Source organism: Cyprinodon variegatus, unplaced genomic scaffold (genome assembly GCF_000732505.1).
Source record: "Cyprinodon variegatus isolate N-32 unplaced genomic scaffold, C_variegatus-1.0 Scaffold4, whole genome shotgun sequence".
Lineage (NCBI taxonomy): Eukaryota > Metazoa > Chordata > Actinopteri > Cyprinodontiformes > Cyprinodontidae > Cyprinodon > Cyprinodon variegatus.
This window is the reverse complement of record NW_015150457.1, coordinates 2520671-2545497: the sequence shown is the minus strand read 5'-3', so window position 1 is coordinate 2545497 and position 24827 is coordinate 2520671. Positions and strand designations below refer to the sequence as shown.

Here is a 24827-nt window from a genome sequence, read left to right as displayed (position 1 = left end):
TGGGCAGAAGGTGACCCTCTAAGACACACCCATTTGCATAAGGAGGCAGAAATGCATACAGAAATGTAAATACAACAGGCAGAAATAAATAGCATGGAAGATATAAATAGGGTTAAAAAAAAACAAAGGTAAAAATCCAGACAAAAATATTATAAAATGCACATAAATAAATACTTAAAGAAATAAGTAATTAATAAATAAAGTTGAAGATCATAACGGATAATAAATAAATAAGGTAATTATTACAAAGAAGCTAAATAAAAGAGATATATACATTTATGTCTCAATGTATAATTTAATTATTTCTACCTACATTTATTTCTTTATAGTATTTTTTAGGGGGGAATTAATTGTATGCTTATATATTTTTGGAGCATTTATTTATTTCTCTATTTATTTTTAATTATGGCAGGATTGGTCCTCCATAGTGCCACCACCTTCTCAAATAATCTGAGTATACGTTGTAATGTCAAATTTAGTCCAGCAGGGGGAGACGTTAGAAAAAGCAATTCAGGGTGAACATGGGTGAGGTCACTGCCGAACCACTGCTAAACCCAGGAACCACCTGCATACAGTTTCTGCCTGTAACATGTACTAGGATTAGTTCACAGCAATGACAATCACTAAGAACCAGAGGGGATACAACCCATGTTTTAAAGTATTCTAATACGTTAATAATTAATAATTATTTGAAGAATATATATATATACACACACACACACACATATATATATATATACTTTTTTTTTTTTTTTTTTTTTTTTTTGCCGTGGGGGAGGAGGGATGTGTGCTTTTTTTTTTTTTGATTAACCAAGATTTTATTATATTATTTGATTTTTATTTTTGTTTTGAAAGTTAGCTCATTTCTCTGTGGGGAGCCATATCGGATTTGGAAAACCTTTCCGGTTTCTCTCCCTATCTCAGGTCACTCCCTCCGCGCTGTCAGCAGCTCTTGCGCGGTTCAAACTTGGCTCCTTCGATCCGAACAAGACCCCGCTTCACTTCTCCTGGTTTTCTTTTGTCGTTTTAAGACTTTAAACAGTTTTTAATCGTTTGTCGAGGACCGTTTCGCGACGGCTTTCGGGGGAAGGAGGACTTGTCGAGCTTTTCCGTCTAGAAGCAGTTGAGAAGCGGGGGGAGATGACCAGCTGAGGACTGGAAACCTGAAAAAAAACAGGGCCTGTTTCTGTAATGATTGATCAATGCAGCCACAATGGCGTTAAAGGTAAGAATGTTAACTCTTCTAAAAAATGTACAGCTGTTAGTCTTGGCCCTGTCTGCCTATGAATCCTCTGACAGTTGTTTTTTTTTATGTTTTAGTTTGTGTTTCTGTAAATATTTAAACATTTCAAATAAAACGCTTTTAAAGTTTTACTTAAACGCGTAGTTGTTTATAAAGAGGAAAAAATTACTACTTTTGGTTAACAGAAAATATGTATCGTAAAGAAACTGTCTTGTGACATTTTACAGCCTCCCCATTGCGGGTCATTGCTCCTGCTGAATTATGGGAAATGTAGTCTTCGGGATGCAGCTGTAGGATGACAAATATCCCAGTTTTTTTGTTTTAGTTTTCCATGAAAAATATATAAATTAAACATATATCATATTAAAGTATTTTTAATCTTACGTTGGCAAAAATCATTATAAGAATAATATTACTGTATGTTCAATTCATCAAATGTTTGATATGTTTATATCTTAACTTCTTTATGTGCTTTACCTATTTCTTGTTTTTAATTTAATATAGTCTATTTATTAGTGATTTATGGCTAAAATATAATCAGTTTAAAAAGTCACAAATATCATAATTGCTTATAGATTACATAAATGAAGCTGAAAAATGCTTTGAATGCTGATTTAGTTTAGTCTTCAGTTAGAACAAGTTTATTTTATATATCTCTGTGATATATTGCTATTTTCTTATTCTTAACAGAAAAGTTTTTCATTTAAAAAAAATTAAGTTCAATAAAATTCAATAATCAATTTTCCTTCAAATTCTAAAATGTTATGCTATTTATTGATTATTTGGCTACGATATTTGATTTTTGTTCATTTATTTTTTATACATAGGTGTAGAATAAAATTTTTTGTTGGTTTCATTTTTTTATATACTCTTTCCTGTGGATATTAACTAGAGAGTTAGTCAGGCTATCTGCTGCCTGCATTAGGCTGTTTAAAAGACCTGCTGCTTAAAGCTTACAAAGGATAGTTCTGAAATAGCATTACATTAATATGAGAGGTGGATGCTCTTAAGTTTCTACAACATAAAGCCTGTGAGTTAGCTGATCATATTATGCAGTAACAGGTGTAGGTTAGTCAATCCAAAAATAAACATGGACTAAACTTTGGTCCGACTTTTTCCGCAAACCTTATTAAAAGTGCTATAAATCAAGGGAACGTGACAGTATCGAGGTGCTACTTTAGTGTATATCTTATACTATATCCGTTGGTTGTGCTGTACTTTTTACATCTCTTTGCAGGTGATGAAGCAGCTGAGGATGTTTTATCATCATCTCCCTTTTATTTCCTCTTTTATCTTTTCTCCTTTCTTCTGCTCTTCCTTTCCTGTTCTACTTACATTGCAGTGTCTATATATTTATATTAAAGCAATTTATATGCATAAATCAAGCAGAACACTATTGCGATAGCCGTACTGCTCCACTTGTGAAAGTAAAATCCGTTGGGCTCTTTTTGGCATCAAGACAATTATTCTTAATGTGGCTGGAAAATCACCAAAAGGAGGCACCCATTGGACAAACTTAATCGATTCCCAAAGCAGCCCGGCTTCTCTCTTTTGATGTGGGCAGATACTCATCATTAGTAACGGGCCTAAAGTTTTAGTTTTGTACATTAAATATGTGTTTTGAATATTCCTCTTTAAAAGAGCACATTTTAATTTAACGTCATAGGCTTATAATTTGTAGATTTTTTTTTTTTTGCTTTCATATTGATGAAAGGTCTAATGTTGAAAAGAATGAGTGATAAAACTAAATCGATCCTAATCAAAATGTAAACGGAAGCTTTTTTTTTTTAGGTCTTATTAACAAGTATGCTAATAATGATGAAGGTTCTTGACCTTGTTTGGATAAACCTTGAAATCAGGTAATGATCAGAGACACCACTAGGCTGAAAAAACTAGTTAGGCCTGTTTTTATTTACCACTATTTTCCTTCAAAACTGCCAGCCTGCCATAGGGGTCATTGAATGTCCTGAACACACATTGATGTTAAACAGCATTGGTTATTCTCTTGTTTGTTTTAAGGCACAGGTTTTATATGACTTCACCGCTGAGCCTGGAAACAATGAGCTGACAGTGAAAGAAGGCGAGACGATCACAATCACTAATCAGGTAAAAAGGAATACGGTCATTATCTGCTTAGAATAGTCTATAAAATAGCCCTATTAAAAGCCTTGACACATTCGAGTGTTAAAGTTCTGCTCAGGTTTATAAGATTTACACATAGGAAGAAGTTATTCTTTGGGTTATTTAGTGAAAAGCATATCTGCACGCCTGTAAGAAGCACACTCTGGTTTTAGTGTTGAAAACTGACTCAGCTGTATAGACCAAAATCACATGATCTGATGTTGCCTGTGTTTAAGTGGCGTTCCTAATAAATTACACACAGAAGGAAAAAAAAAAAAAAAGGACCAGAGAGGAACAAATGACTGAACAAATATGATGTCATTAGTGTGTGTTTGCCAACAGTTCAAAGATCATTTACTCTGTGGTGACCTACATAGTTTACTAATCCAAGTTTAGGAGAACTGAATCAGGAAGACTTGGGTGTTTTTTTTCCCTACTGCTAAATAAACAGGCTGTAGAGGCGCTTCCCTTCTAGCACTTAATCTTATAGACCTTGGACATCTAGAGCTTGTGTTTTATTTTTTTACCTTACAACCACAAACTTTAAATATATTTGAGTTAATGAACTATTGAAGTTCGTTTTTTTTTTTTTCAGCCATACATTTTTGAAGCACCTTTTGCTTTAATTACAGCTCTTAATCTGAAAGGATTGTTTATACCGGAGGTCTTCAACAGGGGGTCTGCAACCCCTAGGGGGTCCACGGAGGTACTACATGGGGGTCGCGAAAAGTTTTGGTTGATTACTTTTTTTTTTTTTTTTATATTCCCCCCTCCAATTTTTTTCTTTAAATAAACATTAACATGAATTCAACAGATTGTAGTAAACAGATAAATGGAGGCAGAAGATGTCTTTCAGTCATCAATGCACACATTCAGAGACACACAGGAACTCCTTCAAGCTGGGCACCGTTTTATTCACAACACCTGTCCCATCAATGAGGTATCAGAATCAAAAATATTTAGATAATCCCAGGGTGAAATTACTTTTTTGTTTCCTAATCCAGATTTTTCCCTGACCTGTCTAGTTTATCTTTAGGATTTTCTTTGTTGATCTGTACTCTTGGGAATATAGAATGGAAAATTGATAGATTTAAAAGTATCAGGCTTTAAAAAAAAATGAAAAAAAAAAAGAAGCCATTTTTATTCTTTATTTAACTGTGACATTAAACGTTACTTTGAGGTAGTAAATTACACAAAGTTGCAAGTAAAATATGTTGTAGTTTTTTGTTGTAAAATGACCAAAAGCAGAAACATTCAGCACTCTGCCAATGTAGGAGAGAAAGTTTGTTTCCTGGTTAGAAAATCAACTCCATGTGCAAACCTGGGTGGTTTAGAGCCTTTACTCTCCATTTATCTTCCTTTAAAGGTTCTTTGCTTGTTTGTACTAATGTCCTGCTGACTCTCTTCCTAAGCATATTGGAGGCGGTTGGATTGAAGCACAGAACTCAAGAGGGGAGGTCGGACTGGTGCCTGAAGATTACATTGAGGTAAGCCAGAAATTGCAAATAACAAACAGAGTGTTTTTTTAATATGAATATATGACCAACCAACCAATATATGACCAACATATTTAAAACAAAGGCAGATCTATGCTGTTTTAAGGTCAGTGTGAATAGATTGCCTTCATATCAGAGACCAGGATGAGTTTGCTTACTTCGGTGCTGTCGCTTCGCCTGACATTGAAATCACAACAGGATGTGCCTCCTTTAGGATCTGCTGATTAGTGTGTTTTTTAAAATGTTTCAGTGTGTGGGTCCAGCTTCATCCGGTTACTCTGTCTCCAGTGTAGATATGATTCACTCTAAAGACAGTCAGACTCTAAATTAAAGTAAATTCTGCTGTTGTAGCTGCTTAGCCTCCTGTGGTTAAGAACTCTCTGCAGTACAGCCTGTGTATGTTAGAGATTCATAGACTCGCTATTCTTTGTGAAAAAAAAGTTGGTCTGACCTTGAGTTACCTCCCCAGCTGCTCCAGGGCTCTTCTGATCTAATGCCCACCTCTTAAAAACTTACAGATGAGAATCAAACTTGAAATTCATGTTTTGGCTGTTGATTAAACACAAGCCGTCTGTTTCCAAAGAAGCCGTTTAAGTGTTATGATGAAATCTCTTGAGAAAGAAATAAGAGACAAGTACTGCACTGTGGTAAAATCTAGGAGTGAGAGCTAAGAAGATGATTAGGTTACCGTAGGGGAACTTGATGATGTAGTGAAATAACTCATTTTTCTGTAGTTTTTTTTTAACTATTGTGACTTTGCTTTGTGGTGTTTTTTATCCCCCTTTATTTCTAGTTCAATAAGGAATTTCCCGCATTTCCAGCAGCAGCAACCACAGCACCGCCTTCAAACGCAGGAAACGTCGCATATCCGGACCTTTCTGTCTTTGATGCGTTTTCACCTGCATCAGCACCTGCACAAAACCAGGTAATGTGCCAAGCTGCCAAGATTCTGGTTCAGATCTGAATACTCCTGTTTTTTTTTTTGCAACTCAAGTATGCAGAAGTATTTCTTTCTTTTGAACTTTTCAAGGTTATACGTTATTTAGCCCCCCTGAACCAGTGTCTATTAGTTTTAGGGGTAACGTTTCTACAAGCTGAATCTTTCTGTATCAGAATATTTCTAGCCCTGTCTGGTGACTCAGTTGCAATAGTATGCTTTGATCTGAACCTTATCATGCTAGCTCTGACTTGAACAGGATTCTGACGTATTTAGCTTTATCTTGTCCCTCCAACAACTGACAAGATATTCCTGTTTTTCCCCTTTGACAGAGATTCACAATTATTTATTGTTTTGTGTTGGTCTGTCCAGTAAAATACTTTCAAATATGTGAATGTAACGTAAAAAACTGCACAAAAAAAAACATAATAATTCACAGGGTGTTTTTTGAAGACACAGATGGATGAAGTGATGTTGAAGGAAAAAGCAGAAATGAGTGCTGACCAAATTCAGATCCAGATGCAGAAGTGAGAGCAGCTGCTTCAAGAGATATTTCAAACTGCCGCACATTTTTTTTTTGGCTTCAGTAATGCAGAATGGAGAGGAAACGGCTCGATGGGTTCTTCTGTGTTTAACAGCCAGAAACTTCCACAAACAGATGCACACTGCTGAAAAAGTTTGGGGCGCAGTACGTTTAAGAGGCACGGCAGGAAATGTGTCAGCTTTTGCACCTTGACCAAACATTTAAGCAGCACTTTTACCCAGCTCTCTGCTCAGTTTTAACCTGCACCATAGGCTCTTTGTACTGACCTCACCTTCTATTCCCCTCAAGGTGGAGTCTGGGGCTTTGAGTCCCGAGCCAGAAACCCCAGACACCCCAGTTTCCCCCCTCTTCCCGTCCCCCGAGGAGGTAAATGCCACTTGGGGGTTGAGAGCATGACTGAGGCATTATTCTGAGCCCTCCTGCCTCCAACAATTCTCACCCCTAAGTCATCTATTTGATCTGCTTTGACACAATTACCTGCTGTTTAAAACAAGCATGATCTCACCCTTTTCTTTCAACTTGCACTACAGACCTGAAAAATGGACGAACAAATCATCACCTTCACTGTATATTTAGATTCAGAACTGTTTATTAGATAAGCACCTGATTCTGATTCTGATCTTCTGCCTCCCTCTCAAAGAATGTTCAAATACCCAGTTTTTTATTGTAATGAAGACCGGACTGATTTTGGAAAGATGTTTACTGCAAAAAAAAAGAAAAAAATCAACAGTTGAAATTTTCTTTCCAAGTTTCTCTCATTGAAATGTTACTAAAATAATTTACTGCAAAATAATACAGAACATATGTTATTGATGTGTCAGAGTGAATATTATTAATAGATATACCAAATGTGCCATCCAGTATTTGTTTTCCATTTCCACTTTGCATGCCAATAACATATCAGCATGTTTGATAATGTCTTCCTTCAGTGAATGGCCACACAACAGTAGAAGTGTTAGAAGAGCATCGGGATTATAAATTAGGATTACTGGAGTTAGGAAAATATGGATGCATCTCACATTAAATCATAATCACAATGTTTGGATATCAATTATATATATATAAATATTTGTGGTTTCCTGTTTCTAACTTTTATCGCCTAAGTCCTTCAAGATGGGAAACAGAACTATTTTTCTGCATTTTTCTTTTTTAGCTTATTGCAAAACAAGTTTGAAAAATAGACAGTTTGAGCTTTTTATTGCACGTTTATTTATTTGATACTTTTTGGGGGGAAACTTTTGATTTCATTATTAGTAACAATACCTATTTGTTTTTGTTACAAGAATAACATTACAGCCATGTATGCCCATATGTGAATGAGAGCTCTCTGTGTATTGCACCACGATCCACAGTAAAATAAAGTAAAAGGATAATTATAAAAGACAAAATAGGAACAAGGTTTTTTTTTATTTTTTTTTATTTTTTATTTTTTTTTTTTTACAGCCAGCTCTGTTCACATCCTGTGTTAAATATGGCCTACATTTATTTAAATCTCTGCTAGACCTCAAAAGTATCAATAGGATAAAAAAAGAGACAATTCTTACTCATATATTCAGTTTTTCTTTTGTTTGCTGAGGCCCTTCATTGCCTGAAAAGTAAAATATTATAAAGTAAAATGGTAGCAGTAGTGTTAAATTCCTTCATTCTGAATGATTAATAAAAATGACTCCCTTTGAGCAGTCCCATAACAACACTAAAACAGGCTCCATTTTGAAAAATGAACACGTGACTGTTTCTGTTTGCACCAGTTTACAGTAAAAGTCTTCAGTCAGCTGAGAGTCTGGTTAGCATTATGCAAATTTGAGCCCACAAAGGAACGCACCCACACAGACACTGTTGCATGCTTCTATCTGCAAGTTTAAGCAGCATGAGCTTAGAAGTGCTGTGAGAACATGGTAGCCTTAGTGACAGTAGAGGCATCTGAGCATGAACCTATCTGCAAATCTACAACATTTAATCTCATTTGTTGCTCTTTAAAGTAGTTGCAAGTTCAGTCCAAGCAGTCAGTGCTGATTTATCTATTAATGCATTCCCCGCTACAGGAAAGGTCTCTGCCACCTTTAAAAGGCATGTTGATTTAGGAATACCTTCAGCTCCAGATGAAACGGAGTCTGTCCTCTCGCCTCTCTACCATCACAGTCCTTCTTTCATCCCTCACAGCTTCTCTGTGTGTCTCTCCCAGGCTAGCAATGGAAACAATCCCTGGTCAGCGTGGAATGCAGACCCCTCTGGAGGCTCCAACAACAACTGGGCGTCTAATCCAGAGGGCACGCAGACTGGGAAGAGTGCAGCCGACCCCTGGGGCTCTGTATCACAGGGTCACCCTCAGGCTTACCAAGGACCAGGTAAAAAAAAAAAAAAAGTTTGTTTTTTCAGCAGCAGCTGTGCAAAGCTAGGCTTTAGCTCATGTTAGAATTATGATTTCAGAGTTTATTCGTGTGTTTAACAGGTTGTTGTCGTCACTTTACGTTCAGCTCAGAGTTCATGTGGGATTTTACATGAAAGAAGGCAAATTTTAAATATTTGATCATATCTGAAGTATAGTAGATAATCCTTGTTTTGTGTACAATTTCTCAAGCATGTTAGAAAAAGCATCTTGTTTTAGTTTAGTTAAAGGCACCAAAATACCTTAAATTGTGAAGATTGCATACATAGTGATACAGTTGTCATTCCAGGAGCTTCGTGCTGCAGTCTGCTAGATGTGATAAATGGATAAATGGTTTAACTGGACCACTTCTTCAGCTTTGCACGATCATTTTTTAATCATGGCTCAGTGCAAAACACTCTTTGTTCCCCCTAAGCTACTTTTTATCTTATTTTATTTTGGAAGAGATACTTGTGCTGAATATTTAGCTCCCTGGCTGATGCTTGAAATTGTGCTTCAGCATTTCACCATAGAACGTTTTCCTCATGAAGCCATCTATTTTGAGAAATGCATCTCTCACTTTTGCATGGTGGAGGGGTGTCTGTCACATGTGGAGATAACCGTCACCACTTCTGCACTGACCTTCCCTTTCTGGTGTGTTAAGTGTTCAGGTTTTCTTGGTAGAATGTTGGAACCCCTCCGACCACAAATTGGAGACATCCGACCTGTTGGATTGTCTTGGATTGGTATCCTGTCGCGCCTGGTGTTCCCTGAATCAAGCGTGTTCATTAAAGTGTGAAAATCTGAACTTTTTCAGGTAGACACGGCGCATCTACCAGTCAGGGAACCGTTTACTCTAGCTGGTTGGGAGACAGTCACTGCCTCATAGAGCTGTCAGCAAAAAAAAACATGAAAAAAAAACAAGAATAAAAACAGGATTAAGGTTGTTACTCTTTTCAGTTTTACAGGAAAAGACAGTGGATGTTTTTCTTTTCTGAATTTCCCTGAATTTGTGAGCGCATTTTACAGGACACTTCTAAATAGGGCACCAATATAATTTTTAGAGCAAAAAGTTTATTCAACTATTGTCACCCATTCCAGGTAGGCAATAAAAAGTTCTACTGGATTCACTTTGTATTCGTCTTTTTCCTGCTTCACAAAGAAAGGCAGCAGCTTGACAAAACCATGAGGGCAATTATTTTACATCCAAGTAGTATGCAAATCTTCATATATACACACACACATCAATTTCAAACAGATGGTATCGGCCAATACTGTACAGCCAGGTATCGGGTATAGGTATCGGGGCCAAAATTTGGCATCGGTGCAACACTATTATGGATAGAAGTAAGTACTTTTAGTACCCTCATTACATAATTTAATGGAAACCTTAATCAATTTCTGGTTGCACAATTAGCTGATGCTTCAGATAGTGCTTCGGGTACAGATCAGATAGTGACACTCTTTGCTCAATGCGCATCAAGCATCCGAATCGGCTCTTGTGTGGTCTGGTGTGCTGTGCTTGTTGTGTGGCTCGCAACAACAGACTGTAAGACCAAAACAGTTCTAGCACTAGATTATTATCGTCATACGTGGGGTTTCTTGAGTTTGGAGGGTCATCCGACGGTAAAATCTTGCCCTCCATATTTCACTGCTGGGTTGGTTCCACCATAAGTAACAAATAACATTATTTAGTTTTATTCAGATTCATTAGAACAAAGGATATTAGAGCAGAAATCAGGGCCTTTGCCCCTACATGCCTTAGGGATATTGCAGAGGAAAATGCCTATTGCTTTCCATCAAGGGTTGATGTGAACATTTTGCACCAAATCGTATTTGTGTCTGGGAAACAGAGATGGTGACCTAATATTGCCCCTAAATATTGTTTGGAAATCACCATGGTATTCATAATTACATACAGTTGTTAGAAAAGTATGAATATAAAACCTGCAGTGGGCATTTATGGACCAGACTTGTTCAGTTCCACATATCTTGGATGAATTCCTAAATTTTTCTCATAATTTCATCCAGGAAAGCAGTGTGGCTTTGGTGTTGGCTTAAACAGGTGTCCAACATTGCCTTTTAAAGAAAGAAGTAAAACTGTATTACAGCTTTTCAGAATAATGTCTAATTTTTATAATCCATTGATTTGTAATATGAAGCTTCTGCTGGATCCTCATGTTACACTTAGATTTAAATATCTTCTTTGAACGTTGATTAATTACAATTTTTTTAATATGACTAATTTGTTTTGAACAATTTAAAATGATTCACTCCCCTTACGAGAAATGAAGCATTTCTTTTCTATTATCCTACTGTATCTTATTCTTCTTGTTATAAAATCAGTTAAGATCTGACCCATAGGTGCATTTTTTACTTCATGTGGATCCCAGATAACTGCCCACCTGAATGTGCTTTAAACTATTAACAAAGCATCTAAATTCAGTTAAGTAGAAGAATGCAGTCTTGTGACGTTCATGTGACTAAAGGTGCATATTTAGTGAAGTGAATCCAATAAAACTTCTTTCCTGACCTGAGCCAGGAGCAGATTATAAACCCCTTAGCAGCTGATAACCTTCAGGTTTATATAGGTTTCTGAGAAAAAAACCTTTTTTTTCCTCTCTGTGATAAATTACAAGCTCTTTATTCTTGCATGTGGAGGTAATCTTACATTTTTTGCAACATCTGGTAGAGCGCCTTTGAAATCTAACGTCTCCTGCATTTGTTGATCAGAACAGTGTCAGATCCCATCTCACAACTTTAAAGGTACCTTTTTTTTTTTGGGTAAATCTGTCTCCAAATCTGAAGCTCAGATGTTTGAATCACATATTTCTTTTGGTTTCATGCTCGTTTTCTTCACAATAGAGAAGTCTTCTCTTCATAGTGCGCATACATCTTATAGACCAGGGGTCGGCAACCCGCAGGTCTTTAGTGCCCCCTTTGCAGCTCCCTGGATTTTTTTTTTATTTTTTATTTATGAAAATAGATTTTTGCTTGTTTTCATATGCTGCAAAAATTAGTATAATAAATAAATTTAAAGCAGTAATAGCCTGCAATAGATGTTTCAGCGGTGGCACGGTGCCAGGCAGGCAAAGTGGCAGGTGTGTCCCAGGCCATTGATCCCATAGGGGAAAAAAGGGAAGATAACTGATAAGAACAGAGGATTCAAAGAAAAATGGAGTGAATCATTTGCTTTCTTTAACAATGCAGAAGCATTGCCTGCAAAAAATAAAAAGAGTAATTTGGCATTTCTAGGGAAGGCTAACTAAATATGTAGCCGAGTGAGGAAAAATTGTGATTGCAGAACTTCTGGATAAATTAGAGGAGCGCTGATTTAAGGAGTAGATCAATGCAACAAAACCTAAACCGCGTGGTGAATTCCATGTGTTGAGAGCGTTCACCGCTCTTCCCTCACCTCTCATGCTACTATGTGACATTTGCTCTAGGATAAACATCTAATCATTAATGCTTAATATATATTTAAGCCCACCTAGTCCTTTTTTATAGTTGGCTAATAAGCTTAAAGCCTGTGTTGCCATATGAGGCTTATATAAGACTTTTACTTTTTGTGGCTCCAGACAGATTTGTTTTTGGTTTTTTTGGTCCAATATGGCTCTTTGAGCAGTTTGGGTTGTCGACTCCTGTTCTAGACATTGATGAACAAAATGGCGATAAATGAAACAATAAATCGGTGATAAATAAGCTAAGCTATTACCTTTGATTCGGCATGACTCCTATATAATGAGAAGCGAGTATCTATGAAGGAAAATTATATCTGCGATATCCAAGTTGGATAAATGAGCACACCTACTTAGTTGAAGCACCTATTGGATGTGAGCCTTTAGTCTTCCTCCCTTCCTGTTTGTTTGGCAATATCCTGTCACTCGACCGTTTAAAATGTTTCAAAATCTTTTTTTTTTTTTTTTTTTAACATCTTGTCCACAAATTTCTTTGGGTTTTGGAAAGATTTTCTGTCGGATTTGGTTCTAATCTATTTTTTTATTCCTTCTGGTAAAATTATCCTTGATTGATTTTTTTTTTTTTAGTCCTTTCTTTGATATTCTGTAATTCAAAAGAAAAAAAAAAAGGAAAGAAACAACCCTCTTCATGTTTTTTTTTTTTATATATATACATATAGCTTTCAATTGTGAGGGTTTTGCCTTAGATAATAAGTGTTGGAAAAAAAACAAATACAGTAAAATAAAGGAACATATTGTTCCAGAAATACCTGCAGTTCCCCCAGTGATGCTTTCAGCCTCTTTGCGACCTTCTTATATTGTCCCCATTTCTTCATGATCCCTGCTGCATGATAAATGAATTAATCTTTTAAAGGACTTTTCTACCATTCTTCCAACTATATCTATCTATAATGATTGTGCTCTATGTTTACATGTCTGCTGCTTTTTCAGTGTCTTGTTGATTCTTGTAGTCTTGTATAAATAAATCATTATGCTCTCTTTAGTTGCACAACTCTTTGTTTTTTTTATTGTGCTATTTCAGAACAAAAAGCTGCTAAGACATTTCTTCTCCTGTTGCAGATGTACTTTCACTGCACACTCTTTTATTCTTGGGGTGTTTTTTTTACTTCAGTGTATATGTGTATGCTTTGTGTATAATCGACTTGCTACTAGGACGTGTAAATATCCCCACTGTGGATCAATAAAGGCCATTTGTATTTTTATTCCACTCATTGTGTCTGTTCAGGAGATGTCATGCAGGCCTGTGCAGGAGGACTCTAACTCTTGGATGCTGTCCCCTCAGTTAGATTCTTGTGAAACTCTCCTGTGTTTCTGCAGCCTGTTGAGTCATAACACTGTTTTTGCCAGACTATGGAAAAGTTGGCCTCACTAATGACTCACAGGGACAAAATGACTCCACCTGGATTTTAAATTCTCCAGATACTTATTTTTTTTAAATATATAGCAGAGGAAATGAGCTCCTAGGAGACACATTAACAGCCTTTCCTCCTTTCTTTCTGCCAGCCAAAGACATCTACCCATATCCTTACCTTATTGATTACACAGGTATCGGTTTTGGCTTCATGGATGTGTTCTTATTTTGGTTTGCAAGCACTGATAAAAACAATCACATTATTCAAAAGCACGTGTTTGAAGCTCCATACTGACACTGATTAACAGCTGTGTTATTGTAGAGTGCTGGTTGTGGTTTCCTTCTGGTATTTTGGAGGAATTTTGATGTCTGTTCTTCTACTGCATGTTTTTTTTCTAACAGATTACTGAGAAACTGAAGGATTAAAGCTCGAAACCCTTTTATCCTATAGCTATCAAATTGTTTGCATAAGTTAACCAGCTCTAAGTATCAGTCATTAGTAAGCATTGTTTCATATCTGATTAATATATGAAAGAAGACGTGCCTCATAAACAAACAAAAAAAAGTGAAATTGGTGTGAAATATCAACCTGCTTGTATGCGGTGATGAAATGTTTTACTACGCATGACTACAGGTTTGAAAGTTGATATAAATACTACTGCATGTCAAGAGTCTGATGGAGAAATGCATTCAGACTCAGGATTTTTGTTTATTTTTGGAAATTAAACCTGAGATTTACTGTTATTTACTTAAGCATTGTGAGCTGAAAGATAAAACAAAGATTTTTTTTTTTTTTTTTAAGTGTCCTCTCACTGTTTGATACTGAGCTTCTTTAGGGGAGAGCTCATATTTTAACGTCCATACATTTAGTTGGATTGGGCTGATTATTTCAGGAGTGTTTAAGTTAGTTAGGAGGAAATTAGAGAATGGTAAAAAAAAACATTTCTTTGCATTTCCAAACATAATTTGACATCTTATTCTCCCTTTCTTTCATAACTCCTTACTCACTTCAGTCAGATTCCTTTCTTCTCAGTTTTTTGGTTTATTCCCTGGTTCCCTTTTTCTTCCCTTCGTTTGAAAGCCCTAAAATATATTCAGATAATCTGACCTTTAAACCAGAGAGCGGGGCTCAAAAGGGGCTCGCCTGGTTGGGAATATTTGCAGAGGAATAATTCTTTGCTAATATATTTCAAGCGCCATTAGTTCGCAGTGCCCAAGATGCATAGAAACCTGCATAAATGCAACCTTGTCTTCTTTTAATCCTACTTATCTTTCTAAGGGGCAGAGTTTGATGAGTGGGATGATGAATGGGATGAAAAGTCAACTGGCTACACCGAATCAGAATCTGGGGATGGTCTTGGAATACAAAGAGGAGGAATGCACGCTTCTTCAATGAAAATATCCCTCAATAAGTGAGTGTTACCAAGTCAATTTTAGCACTTCGGGCTTTAAAATTGTTTAAATAATTCAGTTTACAGATGAATGCTAATAAGTATTTAGCAGGTGGATCTAATCAGAAGAATTTTGTTTCCTTTTTGTTGAACAGATTTCCAGGATTCTCCAAGTCTGGTCCGGAGCTCTACCTTCTTTGCAAACAAATTGCAAAAGGGAAAGACAAGCTGTCGATATATGTAGGTGGTCTCTACTCACACTGGGTTCACAATTCGTTTTCAACTCCCTTTTATACAACTGCAGCTGCCACTAAGTGCTGTAAATACCAAGAAAAGCTAAAAGAAAGAATGAATACAACATTAAAAAGTAAAACAAATATGTTGATAAAATGAAAACAAATAAACCACATAAAAAGCAATTGAAACAAAAATGGAGAGTCTCATGCTGTGTTAGTTGTAACTAAGGCATGGGTTACTGTTAATAAATGCTGCTGTGCAAGAAAATATTTGACCTTGGTCAACTGTCTGATGTGATTAAAGTTGGACTTTACTACAGAGCTTATGCTGATCCAATTTAAAATCACTGTCCATCCTAAAACCCAAATTTGAAACGTAGGTTCACAAAGTCCTGCGATGGTCTGGCGACCTGTCCAGGGTGTACACCGCCTCTCGCCCATTGACTGCTGGAAATAGGCACCAGCACCCCTCGCAACCCTTTTCTGGATTAAGCGTGTCAGTAAATGGATGGATGGATGGTTCACAAAGGCTACTGGGACCAAACACCATCACTTCCGTTTTTTCCTTGGTAGGATATAAAAAGTTAGGAGACAACCAGCTATTGATGTCATTAAGGAATGCCAGCAAGTATGCAAAGGAAAAGGCATTTCTCTTTTTAATAGGTAAATGTATCTGACTATCATCAGCATAAAAATGATGAGGAGATTCCGTGCCTTTCTTGGGGAATACTTTTATTGTACAGAATATATTGGGCAACCATTCGCCAACTAAATTAAAGGTTAAATCTAACTTACTTCTTGTCACCTGTAAAATGGAGAATAAACTCAAAATTTACACCAAAAAAAAACATTAAAAGATCAGTGACCAATATAGCCACATTTCTTTTGAATAAAAATTAGCAGCCTCACAGACTGTGCAAAGAGGTGGACTGTTTTTCTTTACCCCAAATCTCCCATTTTAGAAGGACCACATATTTTCAATAGGGTTTAGGGGAGGAAGGGAGCCAAGTCTTTATGCTGGCTGGCCCCACAGTGGAGTACTTTGCATGTATGTGATGGAGCATCATCCTCAGCGATGTCAAAAGCACACACTTTAAAAACGGCAGTTTAAAAACACTCTGATATAAATCTTACTCAAGTAAAAGTGAAAAAGTATGTGCTCCAAAAACTACTTAAAGTGTAAAAGTATAAAGTAACCTTTAAAAAAAAAAAAGCCAGATTCCACTATATGAATTAAAAGCTCAATTTTGCGACTATTTCAAAAGATTCTTTGAGATAGGGCCAAGGATTAGGGAGGTCTTGTTGGTCTCCGTCTCCCGATACGCTCTCGCCTGTGTCCGACCTTTCAGACATTTCAACATCTTTTTCTAAATCCGACATTGTAGCATAGCATAGATAATTCACGTTTGCAGTTTGAAGAACAACTGCTTGCTTCTGATGATTTCCTTTAGCTAACCAATGAGTGTTTGCATTATATGACTCATCCAATTACACTAGTTTTAACTAGATGTGGATTGTGCCAATGATCTGCATTGGATGGCGCACATGACGGGAAATAAATATTTAGAAACATTAAACCGAAGCCAAGAGTAACGAGTAACGTTTGTTTAAAAAATGTAAGGAATAGAAAGTACAGATACTTGTGTGAAAATGTAATGAGTAGAAGTCAAAAGTAGGAAGAAAAATAAGTAATAGAGTAAAGAATAGATACCTAAAAAGTGTACTGAAGTACAGTAACAAAGTATTTGTACTTAGTTACTTGATATTTCTAAACATCCTGCATTAAAACCACGGTCAGAAGACTTTTTCACGTATCACTAATTGGAAAAAGTGTCTTTTGAAAACTAGCACTGGGCTTGGGATCTCATCAGTCCATAAAACTCAGATATTTCTTGGCTCAGCCTTGACTTCTAACAGTTGTAGTTCTAGAATATAACAGCACTGGAGGATAATAGCTTCCTGGTAGCTTCATGTTTGCATCTTTTTTTCTTTTTTTCTCTCTCAAGACATTTCCTGTACCCCTGTTGACTACATTTAGGCACATGCCATGATATCTTGGCAGTTTCAAGAGTGCAGCCTCCCTCTTAATGTCTTTTTTGAAATGATTGACATTTCAGAGTAACGTGAATACTTTTTTAAAATATTTTTTTTGCCTGAGGGAAAGTAAGCTATGCCTAATAATTATGCAGATCCTGATATAGGTGGTTGATCTTTTTCCCTCATTACACAAACACGCATCTGCTGATTTGCTTATATCCAAAACATGTTAAGCTATACAGCTTGGAGCTGGAAAATATGCATAAAAAGGATGTAATGGTCAGAAATACAGCCCGTGTAATAGATTGTGCACACCACTCTTGCTTTTTCTCACATTTTACAAAATACACCAACCATGTATGATTTAACAAACCCACAGAGGCACTAGCTTATTATCTTCCATACACATCAGCAGATTAATTTCTAATCAAATGCTGTGTTCTTAGATGTAAACTACACTCAGCATCAATATGACAGCAATTATTTTAAAGGTTAATGTGTTCATGCACAGGTGGGTGAGGTTGGTCCGGTGTGGTCCTACCCAGAGTCCCAGTTAGACTGCTTAGTAGCTGATCCCAAGAAAGGGTCCAAGATGTACGGCCTGAAGAGCTACATAGAGTACCAAATCACACCCAATGTAAGTTTGCACATTCTTCCCCTGACTGTATAATAAACTAGAGCCTCGTGATGTGTAAGCATTAGAAAATAATGCATTTATTGTCTTCAACAGGTGTTTTTTTTCCTTAATGTTTTATTTGTTTGCAGACAACAAACCGCCCAGTCAATCATAGGTACAAGCACTTTGACTGGCTTTATGAGAGACTCCTGGATAAATTTGGGTCAGCCATTCCCATCCCGTCTTTGCCAGACAAGCAGGTTACAGGTGAGCTAATTATTACAGCAGCTAGATATGATTAAAAGTGGTATGTTGCAATGTTTTTAATGTGGAAAAAAACACATCTAATTATGTTGTAAAGGCCGCTTTGAGGAGGAATTTATTAAAATGCGCATGGAGCGGTTGCAGGGTTGGATGTCCAGGATGTGCCGACACCCTGTTGTTTCTAACAGCGAGGTGTTTCAACTTTTCCTCACATACAAAGATGAAAAGGTACGATTGCAATTTTGTTTTTAAGCAACATGTATGGCGAAGGAGCAAAGTTGAGCTTTTTAAACTCACTGTATTTTATTGAGGAAACTAAGTGTTAGCCATAAACGTTTTGTTTTTATGTTCATTTTATTATTTGATTGAGGTCCAGAGTGAAGCATTTATAATATCCCTTTGATCTACCTACAATCATGAACACAATTTTACACAAGGTGGCAACTTTGTGGTTTATTAGAAGCATTATTCATAGTTTTTAAAAGTTTTACAAACGGAAATCCGTAAAGTGTGGTAGGAAATTACAGCTGCAACAGTATGTCGATGGTTTCCTCTTTCGTTTCTAGAAAGTAGCTAAAACTCCATTGGATTGGATAGAGTGTTGCTACAATGTTGATTTTTTTTTTGTTAGAAACCGTTCAGTTGCAGCACTGCCTATATGTTTAAGGGTTACTGTTGTGCTGGAAGGATTGCACCTCGCTTAGCTCCACCCATATTGTTTCATGAGCCTTACCCTGCTTTAGGATTCTCTAGGACTTTCTCTTTTACTTTCCTGCCATGTTGCCATGTGCTGATTGTTTGTTAATGTCTGACAAATATCCAAGACCTTGGCTGCGTTATTACATTGTTGAGGTCAAATTACCTAAATGTACAAATTTGATTAAATCTAAAGGCAGTTGGTTACACTGGGTTTATATTGGTGTATCCCACCGAGGATGGAATTTAAAAGCATGCCACAATTTTCAGGTTTTTAAAAAATTTGCTTTGAAATATCAAAAATTGTGTATTGTGAATCTTTTGCACAACAAATGAACCCAGTAAAATACACTGCAGTTTAGTTGCAATATGAAAAAAACAAAAACAAAACTGCAGTGTTTGTTTGTGACAGGACTGGAAGATGGGTAAGAGAAAAGCAGAGAAAGATGAGACAGTCGGAGTGATGATCTTCTCCACCATCGAGCCTGAAGCCCCGGATTTGGATCCTGTAGAAGTGTGAGTTAAACACCCTACCGTGCAAAACGGGGAAAACTTCAAAGCAGTCGCTGCTGTGCGTTTAGTTACCCCTGCCACACGTGTTTCTCTTTTACCAGGGAGCAGAAATGTGAGCAGTTCAGTAAGTTTACCAAAGCAATGGACGACAGCGTGAAGGAAATCCTCACTGTAGGACAAGAGCACTGGAAGAGATGCACAGGACGTAGGTTCCCAGAGCTCTAAACCTTAATTAGTGTTTGCAAGCCACACCTTCACTCCTGAAATGATTGCTTACATAAAAATATTTTAGTCCTGAGTGTTTCCTCTTATCTGCTGCAGCTCTGCCAAAAGAATACCAGAGAATAGGAAAAGCCATACAGAACCTGTCCTCCGTCTTCACCAGCAGTGGATACCAAGGTATTCACTCAGACTGTGGCAGCATACTCATTTTTCCCACAGATGCTTGCCAGTAACTCCTGCTGCAAGTTTCAGATTCATTTTTCTAACCCGGCAACTGTAATGAAAGAATCAGATGACTTTGGAAGAAATGTTTTAATTCTCCTCTGTTGCAGGTGAGTCCACTTTAACCGATGCCTTGACAACGGCGGGGAAGACGTACGAGGAGATAGCCCAGTTGGTGGCAGAACAGGTAAAGCCTTTTAGCAGCTCTTAGTTTCTATTCACAAAGTAGGTCACCTTAATATGGAGACTTCTTCACTTTGCAGCTGGCAGAGTTTCAGTGTAAACCACAGCAGCTTCTATAAGTGTCAGAACAGTGTTGCAGACGTCAGTGTTCGGTTCTAGTTCCCATTATCTATTTACATTTTACTTCCATCTTCCATTATGTTTGGATTATACCTGTGTTTTTTGGTTAGGTCTTTACATGAACAAGGAAGTGGAAAACTTCCTGTGGTTAATACATGTCAAAAATCGCTCGTAGGCCTTGTTATCACCCATCTCAGTTCATTTTATGTATAAACATTTCCTGCATACATTTTTTGTACATCTCATCAGATTTGAAAAAAAAAACAAACCCAGATGCATATAAAGGCAGAAAATAAAAACCGGTTGGGTTTTTGTAGCCTGTGTGATGTTCTGTGTAATTAAGTAAATTCTTGGCTTTGTTTGATGTCCCAGCAGCTTTCAGAGGAGGAATTCATTTGGTAAGCTTGTTTTGCTCCAGCCAATGCTCCTGTAGAGATGCTGGCTGTAGATTAGTGACATTTTTAATAGCCTTACTTGGATCTAAAATGGTGATATTGATAAAGCGTATCCCTCACATGGTCAGACGTTACTGAGAAATGCAGTCGCCACACCTACCCTTACTGTACAACCAGATCATCCTTTTGGATATCTGCTTTATTTGTTTTGCAGACCATAATTTCTCAGTCAGCCGAATGTCATTCTGAATCCGTGCGTTTGTTATCTGAGAGACTTTCCCTATATGATCTCTTATCATATTCTTTCCTTGTTTCTTCTGCCTCCAGAGTCAGAGTTTAGTTTGTTTTTCCTTCTATCACAGAGATGTAGGAAAGTATTTTACTTCTTACATTTATGTTTTTCTTATTATTTTTCTTTCAGCCCAAGAAAGATCTTCACTTCCTCATGGAGACCAACAATGAATATAAGGGCATACTTGGATGCTTCCCGGATACCATTGGAGTTCACAAGGTAAATCTTTCCTTTACCACAACAAAAGTAGCATCCTTTTTTGTTATTGCTGGTTGTTTTTAAACAAAAATACAACTAAGGCAGCTCCCAGAACCAGAAACATTGGATTAGGATGGCTATAAAATGAGAGAATTTAAAATATTATTTCTGAAGGAAAAAAAGGGGACGTTCTTATCGGTAGTTTCTTTCTCTCATAACACTTTCAATTGATTATGACTTCATTCAGCATCATTTGATACTGAGGAACACTAGAAGTTCATACCACAGGTTCTGCATTAGTATTAATTGTTTTACATCTAGCTCTCACCAAAGATATCCCAAGTCCTGCAGTATTCATTAGGGGCGTGGGGAAAAAATCGATTTGGCGATATATTGTGAATTTCGACTGCCCGATATATTGATCTTTCAGTTCCTAATATTGATTTAAAAAAATGAAAATACAAAGAATTTACCTTAACAATGACTGAGCGCTATATCTAGTCAAAGTGAAAGATGTGGACTGGCTCAAACCCCAAACAACATGGATACCAAAATAACTTGTTGATCAATACCTTCTGATGAACATATACAGTTCTTGCTTTTTTTCTATAAAAGTAATTTCGATTGCTAGAAACAGATATCACAGTATACAGTGATTTTGCAATATCATATTGTGACCCAAGTATTGTGAGATGCCAATACTCGCCCCTAGTATCCTTTCCTCTTTGACAGCAGCAGATATTTTTTCTCATCAGGAGGTTCTGTAGGACCACCAATCCTGGGCAACAAATAGATATATCCTGATAGATACTTTATCAATATTTATATAGAATTTGTCTGATAACATGTTTGATAATTCTAATCCAGAATTCCAGAACCAGATGGTATTATTGGGAATGTAGCAATTTAAACCTTCACAGCCAAACTAAGCTAAGTTTTTAGTAGGCCTGACCTATTTTAAAAGGTTAAAGGTTTAGATAGGTTTAGGGTTACTGCTTAAAGTCAGCGGTTTTCCCCCGGTCCTTATTTAAGAGGTATATAAATGAAACACTAATCAATAACTATTGATTGAACGCCTCCTATTATTATTTTTCTATCAGCTACATGCACAGCCCTCCCTTTCTTCCTGAGCATTTTACAGCTTAAATCTAATGTTTCAGCTGCTCTCTGGAAGTTTTTCTTCACACAGACTGCATTTTGGAGATATTTGGAGCATCCAATGTGGATCTTTTTCACTGTAAACCTCACTGTTCAGGCGAAATCTCGCATTTGGATCACCAAAGTTAGCCTACGCCATTTTCCCAGTTGTGAATACAAATGTTGGCTGGTATACAAGCAGAAAAACCTGCCTGCTAACACTGGGAGTGTCTGACTGTAAAACTAAAGTTGTGATCAGGATTGAATGAAATTAGATTGAAAATGTCTGAAATAAACTATGAATGTTTCATTTTTAACCCAACTATTGTTGTGTGTTGAGCTCTTCAAAAGCAGTGGATGAGAAAGGGGCTAAAACCTCTTTTTACTAATCTTAAGCAGCGTGAGCAAAGATCTATTAAAAACCCAACTTCTTCCAAAATCAGGTGACCAAGAGGTAAAGCTTCACAGCCTGTGCAATTGGAGTCACAGCATAGATGATAAATATTGTGCTATTTCACAGCTGAGCTTTATATTTTCATTCTGAGGAAGGTTTATTAAAGGTGTTGCAAAAATTCCAGAGTCTAAAAACGGAATCATATTATTAGGTAAAACAAATTTTGGAAATCACTCTTTTTTGGAGCCATTATTGAATTTTACTTTTTAGTTTTGCATGAAATTAAGAGAAGGAAGCTGGCTAGTTCTTAGAAAGTTCTATGGAAATTCTGCAAACAAGCTACTCTGAGGGTTCTGGGAAAAGCGCCCCACTGGAAGTCAGCTCATTAGCAACTGTACCCAGTTTGTTCCAGGAAACTTAACTCATTTTAATTTTATGAATAGCATGCCCAATTTGATTTGAGTTCTGCATGTTTATGCATATTTTATAAGTAGCTGGTAAATGCAACACAAGATGGGAAACAAAGTTGATCCATTTATTATACATTTAATTCCTTTAGGCAGCTTTAGATAAGGTGAAAGAAGGGGACAAGCTGGTGGCCGCAAACAAAATCACCACTCAGGACAAAACAACTATGGCGAAACGTCTCAGCACCATGTCTTACGCTTTACAAGGTAAGAATTACAACAGTGCAGTTTGTCATCTAGTGCCATCTAAACTCGTTAATTTTTCCTTTTTTTCTGCGGCACAGCTGAGATGAACCACTTCCATAGCAACCGTATCTACGACTACAATCGGGTAATGCAGCAGTATCTGGAGGAGCAAGTCAAGTTTTATGAGACGGTAAGAGCATTTCATTTAAATCTGTTACACTTTGGCATTGTTTCCCTATTGGGAAAAAGGATGCATTGACTCCAGATAATTAATAAAATAAAAAATGAAAAATCTAATTATAACCTATACATTTTTATTTTGAATCCCCAGATTGCTGCCAAGCTGAGACAAGCTCACAGTCAGTTCACTACAATGTGAGAACATTCTCACGCTACAAGACAAAATTAAAGCAGATCCTGCCGAAAACGCTTTTGCTTGTGTCATGTTCTTCACTTCTGCATTTCTTTGTAGTCTGATCCCATCTCTTCTTTTGCTGCCCATGCCAACAGTTCCAGCTTGTTTTGTTGTTTCCTTTTACTAACTGAAGCACAGAGGATGAGAGCAAGAGCAGGAAAACTTTGACGGCAATATTGACGGATGGAGTACGACACAATTTACATAAGCCTTTTCCTCTGTCCAAGGTCCACAGCTTGTAACACAGGATGTCAACATCCGAGCTGCTCGGCTGCCCTTTGAGCAGCCATGAATTCTTTCATTGCTTGAGTTAAGCAGCAACTTTGTAATCTGCCGTCATGCACTGATATTCTGCCTACAAAAACCAAAGTCTTTGTCTACTTTCAGTCTCAAATAAAAGCTTTACTGCATATTTCTCAGCTGACAGCAGGTTTATTCCATTTATTGCTACATCAGCTTTGTGGGCCAAAGCAGAGGTGCAGCAAAGCTAAAGGCAGACTTTCCTTACTCTGTGTTTTCACTGCTGGCAGTGCCTTACTCGATTTCATCCTGCGCTTCCTCAAAAGCTAACGGGAAACTCCACCTTCTTCCTGCTTTGCATACTTTTTTTTTTTTTAGCTCCTTCTAGCAACTAGAGGTGCTTTTTGGGCCTACTTTAACGCCTCACTTCACACTCTGTCAAGAAACATCTCAGTTGGAAAATAAAAAAAGGAAACAAAGGTTTGGTTCATCATTTGTTTTAATCCTCCTTTAATTATTAAAGACTGACTCATGTTTCAGTGTTCTGACATTGCAAAAATAGTTTCCTGTTCAGCTGCAGCTCCGAAGTGAATGTCTATCATTTGAAGAGATTATATCATGTAGAATGTTTTTTTTTTTTTTGTTTTTTTTTCGCTTTTCACGGTAAAGTTTTCAATCAGCTTCTAATCTTGTTCACTTTGTACCTTCGTCACATCATGTTAACAAAATACATAGAGATATATATATATGTTATTTGACCTATCAGGTGCTTCTTGTCATTATGATATTTTATGTATAGAAGTATTTGCTTTTTAGTGTCATTTAAAGCACAGTAAAATTTGTTTGATTTATTAAACAATGATTTGTATTCATATTTGTGTCTGTTTCAATTATGGTTTCTAAACCCGTTATTGCTCCCTAAACTCAGGGGTTTTTTAATTACTTGAGGGGATTCTTGCGTAGGCGTGATGGCGCATTAAAATGAGCTGGTAGCTGGTGGAAAAAGTGTTTTCTGTGCTCTTCTGGGGGTGGGGGTGTGAAAGGGCCTTTTCTGCTATCAGGTGCAG

General features: G+C 36.9%; 1 protein-coding gene across 5 annotated transcripts; it reads left to right on the top strand.

Annotated features, from left to right (window-relative positions):
- Nucleotides 1–915: 915 nt before the first annotated feature.
- snx9 (sorting nexin 9) lies at nucleotides 916–24604 on the top strand. 5 transcript variants are annotated; one of them, XM_015373086.1, is made up of 20 exons: nucleotides 916–1225; nucleotides 3263–3349; nucleotides 4777–4851; nucleotides 5654–5785; nucleotides 6630–6707; nucleotides 8524–8686; nucleotides 13689–13730; nucleotides 14816–14948; nucleotides 15083–15167; nucleotides 17712–17837; nucleotides 17966–18083; nucleotides 18178–18308; nucleotides 19189–19292; nucleotides 19391–19494; nucleotides 19611–19688; nucleotides 19844–19920; nucleotides 20853–20942; nucleotides 23012–23126; nucleotides 23204–23295; nucleotides 23437–24604. In XM_015373086.1, the coding sequence occupies exons 1-20, from the start codon at nucleotides 1214–1216 to the stop codon at nucleotides 23482–23484; spliced, it is 1890 nt and encodes a 629-aa protein (XP_015228572.1). In that variant the 5' UTR covers nucleotides 916–1213; the 3' UTR covers nucleotides 23485–24604. The 5 variants fall into 5 exon arrangements, with proteins under 5 accessions (XP_015228572.1, XP_015228589.1, XP_015228581.1 ...); XM_015373103.1 differs by lacking the exon at nucleotides 13689–13730 and having other exon boundaries at nucleotides 14822–14948; XM_015373095.1 differs by lacking the exon at nucleotides 13689–13730.
- Nucleotides 24605–24827: the final 223 nt, after the last annotated feature.

Coding starts and splice junctions, on each gene's coding strand:
- snx9 (XM_015373086.1), top strand. Junction 3,350..4,776: donor CGATCACAATCACTAATCAG/GTAAAAAGGAAT, acceptor TCTCTTCCTAAG/CATATTGGAGGCGGTTGGAT. Junction 8,687..13,688: donor TCAGGCTTACCAAGGACCAG/GTAAAAAAAAAA, acceptor TCTTTCTGCCAG/CCAAAGACATCTACCCATAT.